Genomic DNA, 9,904 nt, shown 5'->3' with positions numbered 1-9,904 from the left:
AGTAGCTCCCATGACAGTAACACCACTCGACGCTTTTTTAAAATATCTAATAAATGTTGTGAATTAACAGAACTTGATAAGAAATTAGCTAATTGTTTTAATATAAGACTGAAAACTATTTTTTGTGGACACAAACTAAGTTATATGTACAGAAGTATGAGTGGTACCATATGCCAACTTGTATTCATAAACTGTTAGTTTATGGGCCATGAATAGTAAAACACGCATTGCGATCTATGCGGCAGATGTCAAAAGAATCCCAAGAGTTGTGCAATAAATGTTTTAGAGTACATTGTTGACTTTTGATTGCATCAGACCCTGTAAAATTAAGCTGTCAAGATCTGCCCGTAAATAGTTAAAATTATTACAGCTAAAATAGCTTATATATTGTTGTCTACATCTATTAAAATTTATAAGAGTATCATTCAAGAAGAAAATGCACAGTCTCCAAGCGATGTCAGTTTAAGTAATTCTTCAGAATGTAATACTATACTTATTAAGACTTATTAGAGATACAAGAACTTTTATTACTACAAATGTTCGAATGAATATTTTTTTATTAAAATAAAGAACATTAACAAAATGACAAGTGTGTCTTATGACAAATCATTTAAACTAACTATTGTCTAAAAATAAGTGTGAATTTTTTTAAAATAAACTGGTTATCTCAACCTACTAAGACCATAAATTATTTAATTTTGTACTTTTCTTATTATTACAGAAGATTTTCTATTAGCAGCCCTGAAACATCGGACATTACATTCGTAATCAGTGATCCTAAAAATCTTGAAAATCATAAGTGACTTAAGTACGACATAAAATATCGGATATTTCTATCCAGGAGGTGGTAAATCGGAAGTAAAGAGGGTGAAATACAGGAAGCTCGCCATACATTCGTTATCAGCAACTTAAAGAACCTCTGACCTATAAATTTCAGATCAATTACTTGATTCTTTTCTACTGTGCGCTGATCCGACCAATGTCAAAGAGCGATGGTCCCATGTAAGCTCATATGTGCTGCACAGAGTAGTGCCACTGAACGTCAACGATAAATACATACAAATTACCGTTTCTCTTTTTCTGTGCAAGTCTCCACTGTTTTATTGCCTTATTTATTCCAAATTTTAATAATTAAGAAGAACGTTGATTTCTTAAATAGGACGGCTAATTTGCTTAAATGAATGAAGTATTTCATAAATTTTAAAAATATGCAATCTACTGCTTTACTCCATGCTTACCAAATTTCACAAGGATTCATTTAACTCATCAGTAAAAACCACGTTTTCTAAACAATTGCATTAAAAACAATATTACTAATAAATTACAAGTCAGTAAAAATTTTAAAAATAGGAGAAGTACGGGTCTTTTATTTTTAAAAAAGTATATAACAAAATGAATTATTGTATATTTTCTGAATTTTGGATTGTTCGATGCTCCACTTGAAGAATTCGGACTCATATTAAATCAGAAATGATATTCAACACAAAGGCGTATAGAGGTAGAATTAAATGTTTTAAAGATGGAATAACAAAAATATGTTTGAACTTTTTATAAAAGTACATGTAAGATCAGTAGAAAAACTTCTTGCGTCTATTGAAACGATTGCCATTTATTGAATCATAGAACAAGATGTAAATGTATACGATTATCTTAATAAGCAAATTTCTTTCTTACTTTTTCTGCAAAAAACGATTTTTACTAAAAATAAATTAATGTAGGGGTAAACGGTACAGTTATTGACACCTTAAGGTAGTGATTGACCCCTGTATAATTTGTATATCTATATATAAAGGCTCCATTTAAGAATGCATATGGCGGTCAATCACTATCGAGGGGTCAACAACTGTACCGTTTACCCCTATTTCTTTAATATTTAAGCAAAATGTTTATCACTTACCATGTCCTTATGTGTTCTTATATGATATATTAGTTGGTTAAGAGAAAATGAAAGGATCAATCAAAAAGCTCATTTTGGTGAAAAAGTTATCATTTTTCGGAACACTAAGACCTCAATTTTATAAATAATGACCTGTTTCACCAATATCTTGAGACTTAGTACTATTTTGACCAGTTTTCTGCTTAAAGCTGTAAATTAGAGAATTGAGAATACATGTAACTCTAATTAATAAACATTTTACAATTATAATGTTATAAATAATTTTAATATAGGGGAAAAAATGAATAAACACGTTGTCTTCTCTTTGTCATTGGCTTAGAAAGTTCCGTTAGTGTCAGTTTTAAGTCCTGCAAGCATTTTCGTGACTTTATAAATTATTACATATGAATTTACAATTCAACTGCATCTTAAGTAACGTATTAGGACTTTTGACTCATTGTTTTACAATTAATAATTTTAATTCTCCAAATCAATGAAAAAAAAACTACTTTAAACTTTTCTGCCAGGGCTAATATTATTTAAGAAAGATTCTTCTACCTCGTTTTACTGTATGCCATCCTTTGGTATAGTCAAAAATACTTACTCTTTTTTGTTAATGCTAAAAACGTATTTTCATCATACTGCGCCGAAAGTAGGAACTTTCATCCCACTTCGCAGAACGAAAATCCCTTTTCTCAGCGCAGGATTAATGAAAAATTGTATACAACCCAGGGGAGGAAACAAAGAATCCCTCAGATCGCATGCTTATCGTGAGTCAATTGCCTGCAATCTGAGACATTCCTTGTTTTTCCTCCCTAGGTGAGTAATATACTATCATACCTTAAAAATTACTGAGAAAAAAAGTTTTTTGTAGTCATCATGCGCTGATCCTTTCACTCTCGCCTAAAATATTTTTAAGTAATTACTAAAATCGTTCTTTTTGCAATGAATTGAGCAAAATAGTAATATTGAAGTTTTGTCTTCAAATTCATTATGTTCTTAAAGAATTTTTCTATTTCATCTCGTTGTGTACCAGTCCTCACTATTGCCTACGATATAATATTAAATATTCATTAAAAAGTGAGCATCTTTTTGAAAGTTGCCATTGTAAGTTTGAAAATAGGGAATTAAAAATCGTATAAAGTAATATAATAATAGATAACCTGCTGAACACGCTGAATTTGAATGTTAAATACTTACTTTTTTTTTTATGTTATGTTTAATAAGAATAACAGAATACTTTTCAAAATAAGAACAAACACATAGTTTTATTATTTATTATGTCTTGCAGTCCGATACTTCCATTTATATGGCCTTAACATTGATGTGATTTAAATTTGTACATTTGTCTGAATTTTTTTTTCTTGTCACCGAATTAATGTGCTTGAAATAAATTCTTAAAAATAAATTCGCATAAAAATACAGACACAAACAAACATATATATATATGTATTTATATACATATATATATATATGTTTATAAGCTTATTTCAATCCTCATAGACATAGAATTTTTGATTTAAGCATTCTGGAATACCTCTAGACCACATTGCGTAACGTGAAAACAATACACTGATTCTTCTGTATTATCTAGTACTTTATTTTGTCATTGCTTCTAAAAACTCTAAAAAAAAAAAAGAAATCTTGTTAGTAAAAAGAAGATTGTAGAAAACAATTAATTATACATATTAAAAACTTTTTTAATATTTTAATTTTTAAAATATAAAAACTTACATTTTTTATATAGTATTGAATTATTGTTAAGTACGCTACCTGAAAAGCATTATCGCACTTTTTAGGCTACATATTCAAAAAAAGTGAAAATTTAACCTTACTACGTAGAAAGCAATTGTTATTTCCAACTGTCTACTGCAAACAAAGAGTTTTGTGATAAACACTGAAAATACGTATAGACAAACATTTTGTTACAAATGCTTGGCTACGTTTTTACTTTTCTTGCTACTCTCTAGCATTTAACATGTATTTGTTACATCTATATTATCATTTATAGAGTGCCTTCATATCTTTTTGCTGTTAGTGTTCCCACAGTATATTGCCCAAAGATAACATAATATATTATTGTTTGAAAAATTTGCATGCATTTTTATATTTTTTTTCTTTTTTTTCTAACTAAAGTTTGTTTCTTAAATTATTTAATTATTTATTAAAATATAGTTTATTTAAGAGACACAATTTTTTTTTTAAATTGTATATACTTTAAACCTACACATCCATATGATTATTACTGTTGTGTTTTGTGACAGGCACACTGGAATCTAGTTTTATATTCTAGTTTTATCTATTAGTAAGTTTATAATTGTGAACTTTGTACGTCTAAGTCTATGTTGTGTGAAAATGTCAGTATCAATATTATTAAAAAATTTATGTTGATATTCTTAATACTTACATTAGGACTCGTTTACCTTGCGTATCATTGCTGCGTTTACGCAGAACTTTCAGTCCTCTATTCGTGTCAAATGTGAAAAGTGCACAAAGGAAATTGTGAACGGTACGTGGAATTGTATAGCATGCAATAATAAATTTTACCTTGGTTGTATTAAAAACTGTATATGATTGAGACCTGAGAGTGACTTTTATGATTGCATTCATCGTCGTAATATAAAGGAGGTGATGAGGTCGTTAAAGCTATTGTCCCATGGACTAAGTAGCATTTGTTAAACCGTAGCCTTGCTAATCTTGTAAATATGAACGTTTTCTCATAAGGCGCATCAAGCTCAGGGTGGCCCACCAACTTTTCAATCAAAAGTAACGACAACATGTTGATTATTACGATGAGTCATGTACCTACGATACTGTTAAGATAGAAAAGTTTCGAAGAAAATCGACGTCAGAGCATGACAAGTGTATTCATAAGCTTGTATCGTAAAGCGGTGTCTTTAGAGCCTAGTTCAGTAATGTTACACTACAGATGAATAAATTAAACATAGATATGTGTGTGCATAAGGTTATAGAGAGGGATAGGCCAACGGTCGATCTAAAGGTCATTGGTGTGTCTTGTGAGTTTCTATGTCGATAACTGAGATTATGAACTCTGTTCTAAATATCCTTGGTCAGCAATATTTACAAAAAAATATCTTAACAATAAAGTCCATACAACTAAAAAGTGCTAAGAACTCAACACAGATGACTGAACCTTTAGTCGTGTTTACGTGTTAATTTTATTATATAGTTAAAGTCAGGTGGTGCACGTGATTTTGTAATGTCAAAGAAAAAATCCTTCGGTGAAGTGAAATGCGTAAGTTTGTTCTCGCAACTTAATGAGGTCTCTACAGTCAGCAAACTCACCATAGATGGTGTACTGCAGCTAAGAGAGAAATGGCGTCACTGACATACTTTTACTGTAAGTGACGACAATGTACGGTAATGTGAACTTTCTTTAGTGAGAATATCTCCATGACGCTGACGTTAGAAAATCGTAAATAGTACATTTCTGTCAATGTGACGCCATTTTTCTCTCAGTTACAGTATGCCATGTCTGCTGAGTTTGCGGACTATACAGATCTCATACTAACGTCATTACTACATTTTACGAGATTGCTCCTCCACCTCCTATATAAGCTTTACATGTGGACCAAGAATATGGTGAGAAAGCGTGGTGATAAATATGATTAGGCACAGAAAGGTGATATTATTGTGCACAGAGATGGTAAGTCAGATATAATTAAAATTGTTGTTACAAATTTATACCTAAAATTCTTGAATTAACTTTTTTGTAGATCTTCATCAGCATCTTTTGGTGCTTGCAGTAGTTATTTGTTTACATACTGCGCATACCAGTGCAAACCGCTTGGGTATATATATGAATATGTATAAAATTAGATGGCAGCTCAAATAAGTGAATCTTCATATGAGATACATCTGAAGCGTGGCCTACTCTGGCACGATACTCGTTATTGTCTTAAATAACATAGTATCGCTTTCTACGTAATGGTAGGTCCTTAAAATCTAGCACCTGTGAGAGAGAAAGTATGTTTAGAGCTATGGTGGGGCCTGGAATGTAAGGGATACAGTTTATTACAAGGTGTAAGACGTTCCTTGATTATACTATTGAATTTATTACTTGTTACACGACACTTTGTCCTGTACAGAACAAGTTTAAGAATCTTGTAAGATTGAATCTGAATAATTATAATACAATATTAAAAAACAAAAAATAGATCTACTCACGTGTCCCGTTCAAGTTTAAAAAATAGAAGAGATTATATGCAAGCGATCACAAATAAAAAAAAGTGTCAATCCAACACTAAGAAGTTTAAGAAAATTTTTGGTAAATGTGATCAAACACATACTGGTGTTAAGAGAGTATGTTTTCAAGAAAAAAGAAGATTTGAAAAATCTAGAAGTTTCAAGAGAGGAAACGACCAATTCAAAAATGGTAGAAATTCTAGTACCTGTGTTTGATGGCCAAGATTATGCACACTGGAAAAAAAGAATAACGGTTTTTTGAAGATTGAAGGAATGTGCAACGGTGATAGAAAGATAAAGAGTATCGACAAACAAAGAAGATTTGAATGGGCCGAGAACGACTTGAAGGCCATGAATTACATTTACAGTGCTATTTTAAATAAGCAGCTGCAATTTGTTGGTGATTTGGACACGGAATTCTAAATTATGAAAAAATTTGCTACTATAAATTTAAAGGAGTCAACGGCTTTGCAGATAATAGATGCCAGAATGAGCTGGAGATAATGTTAAAGGATTTGAAAAAATCATCAGTTTTTATTAGTGAATTTAAAAAATCAGTGAACGAGTTTGAAACAGCTGATGCTATAGTGAATGAAAAAAAAAAGTTAAATTATTTATTGACAAAATTATCAAAATTTTATAGTAATATTGAAGATTTAATAGACACGTTAAAATCAGAAAATCAAACAGATAGGTATGTGATTGATAAAATAAAAATGTTTGAAATTAAAAATTAAAGTAATAGCGCTACTGTACGAGTCAAATCAAATGCATTCGTGTCAAAATCAAAAAATCACGAGAATAAATAAAGAAAATGAGAAAGAGCCTGTTACGGCTGTGGTTAAGTTGAAAATTTTAAGAAAGATTTGCTGGATGCAAGCACTGCTGGCTATAACGGCTGAGCACAGAGGGGTGGACACCAACAATTTCGTGGAAACAACACGCAACAATGAGCATTAAGATGTAGAGGCAGAGGTAGAGGCTCAAGCGGACAACGAGGTAGAGGCTACAAGTCGCAATAAGAAATGTGGCAGTAAGGCAACAGCTCGCTCAGCACCTTTTCTGTGAAAGTCGTCGAGTCTCCTGCGATGCATAGCAAAACGGAAGGTAAACGTATTGACTGGCTTCTAAATAGCGGTTGCGCTGATTATGTGGTAAATCGAGATGACGTTTTTGTAAATTTTATTGAGTTACAAAATCCAGTAAACGTAAATATAGCAGACGGTAGAAGTTTGAAAGTGACTAAAATAGAAAAAATTTCGAGTTGCTTTAAAGTGTACGATAAATCAGTAAGAATTAAAATGTCTAATGTATACTATATTGAAGAAATAAAAAAAAAATTTTAAAGATTATCAAAAACTACAGATAAAAATAAAGTTGTTGCTTAAAATAATACGGAAAAAATTTATTAGTGAGGGTGAGCTTTTAGCTATCGTGTATAAAACAGATTAATTATACAGAATGCAAAGTGAAATTCGAAATAACTATAAAATTACCATCATTACTATGAGTACTAAAAATAATGATAACAGTATTTCAGAGGAAGACTGGCATTGTATTTTGGGACGTGTAAATTGAAAATACTTAAATGTTTCATGTAAAAATGAACTGGCGGAATATCTGCCAAAAGAAATTAAGAGTGACTACCTGAAATGCGCTTTTTGTATGAAAATAGAATGCACAATTTGCCATTCAAAAATAATAGACAAAAGGCCAAGAACATCTTAGAAATAGTACATACTGATCTCAAAGGGCCTTATTATACTATAAAATTAAATGGGAAAAAGTATTCTTTTATTTCTATTGACGACCACAATAGAATAGCTTTAGTTTACCTAATTCAACGAAAAGATCAAGTCTACGATTGTTTCATATCATATGTAAGCGAAGTAAAAAATATTACAGGAAAAAAAATTAAAAAATATAGGTGAGATAACGGAAAGGAATTTATGAATAGAGAAATTTTTGAATCATTAGAAGAAAAAAAGTCATTTTAGATTTATGTCCACTGTATGAACATGAGTTAAGCGGAATAGCTGAGAGATACAATAGAAAATTACAAAAGTTGCTAGATGTTTGCTATCTAAATCTTGAATGAGTAAAAGGTTTTTGCTGAATGTTGTATGCACAGCAGCATATTTAAAGAATAGGACACTTGCGAATACGGCTGATTTCGAAATTCCTTTTGAGTTCTTCTTCGGTAGAAAACCTAATGTTAAACGTATAAAAATGTATGTAAGAGGAGTGTTTGTACGTGTGCCTAAACACAGAAGGCGGTCAAAATAGGATAAAAAAGCAAATTTAGGAATGCTTGTAGGTAATGAAAATGTAGGACATCGAATTCGAATTAATAATAAAGTTATTTTAGCAAGACATGTAGATGTCATTAAAAAAGATGAATATTGTATTGGATTAAGGGATAATGATAATGATAAATTAAAAAGTGAAAATGAAATTGTAGATGACGAATCTGAGTCAAGCGACGGATTTGAAAGTGCGAGGTATGAAAACTACAATGGTTTTACTGAGAGAGAAAATGAATGTGAAAATCATAAAAAAAACAATGTTAATAGTAGACCTAAAAAAAATTTCAAGCTTCCAGAAATATATTTTGATAACTATGTATATATTACGATTTATGTCAATTATTGTAGTGCAGAAAATCTGAAAAGATTTTATGAAGCGATGGAAAATTTTAAATCTGATGATTAAAAAAATGCAATGAAAAAAGAAATTGATTGTTTAAATAAAAATAAGACTTGAATGCATTTTAATAAGGTAAAATATAAGAGAATTCTAAAAGCAAAATGGGGTCATTAAAAAAAAGATGAAAACAAATTCAAAGCTAGGTTCGTAGTAAGAGGGTTTTAACAAAAGGAAATTATTTAAGATATTTATTTTCCTGTCCCTGAGATGCAAGCTATGAAAATTCTTTTATCGTATTGTTGCCAAGAAGAATTAATTATACATCATTATATTAATATATAATTATATACTGTGGACTTTTTTTTGTTCAGGACGTAAGCCGCGTATTGAGTGGTATAATTGACCTTGAATTTTTAAAGTTGGCATAAAGTCTTCTTCTCTGATCTTTTCACCTTAAAATTATATCATTTGTAATAAAGTATTGTAACGTCTGCCATTATCATGAAAATGATTTGATAGGAGGTGTTCATCCATGAATAGACACCTTACCAATTCAGGAGATTTTTTCAATGAATCAAGAAAATCTTACCACTAGAACAACAAAGCCCTGCAGCCTTATGTCTCTATTTTTTAGCGCCACAATGAGTGAAAATACAAGCCATTCCACCAATTTGAATTGCTCGAAAGTTGAAGTAATTTATGTCAGGGTTGTAATAGAAAGTGGATCTGTCCCTAAAATGTTTATTCATTCGTTGATTTCGCCACTGCTGTTGTAATGATAAATGTTCTGCGTCAATTTCTCAAAACCTGAAATTGTAAACGCTTGAAGCATTTGAAGTTCTCCTTCTGACTCCCCCTCTTGTAATCCTAGGCATTGTTAAAAAATTATATCGTTACATGGTTCTTAAAGGGACCGGTCAGCAAGACTCAGTAAGTTGAGCACAGACTAGAGGATCATTAAATCTTGGTTAAATGCTTATAGTCGAGAGGACGATGCAACGTTGTTGGTGGCCAGAATTCCCAGCCTTACAATAAACAGCTCCACTTTCGACGCCTATCAGAGAATGATTGACTCGATTTAGCGTCATCTGGCTTTATATAGCCCTACTATGCCCTACTATTAGCGAACAAATCGTTTTAAGAAATTTATATAAAATAGTTATTTTTTAATGTTGG

The 9,904-nt window shown here is 30.9% G+C and overlaps 1 protein-coding gene across 4 annotated transcripts in view; it reads right to left on the bottom strand.

Annotated features, from left to right (window-relative positions):
* Positions 1-3,333: 3,333 nt before the first annotated feature.
* LOC106639940 (troponin C, isoallergen Bla g 6.0101-like) overlaps positions 3,334-9,904 on the bottom strand; it is a 352,184-nt gene continuing 345,613 nt past the window's right edge. For all 4 annotated transcript variants that reach the window (XM_089594188.1, XM_089594190.1, XM_089594189.1 and 1 more), the window contains one exon: positions 3,334-3,500. In XM_089594188.1, the coding sequence (XP_089450314.1) occupies positions 3,475-3,500 (26 nt within the window). In that variant the 3' untranslated portion in view covers positions 3,334-3,474. The remainder of the gene's footprint in view (positions 3,501-9,904) is intronic.

The sequence above is a fragment of the Copidosoma floridanum genome, unplaced genomic scaffold (assembly GCF_036245765.1).
Source record: "Copidosoma floridanum isolate Cflo_tuat_1 unplaced genomic scaffold, Cflo_Japanese_pri ptg000021l, whole genome shotgun sequence".
Classification (NCBI taxonomy): Eukaryota; Metazoa; Arthropoda; class Insecta; order Hymenoptera; family Encyrtidae; genus Copidosoma; species Copidosoma floridanum.
Note: the sequence above shows the minus strand (reverse complement) of the source record. Positions and strands in the feature narration are given on the sequence as shown.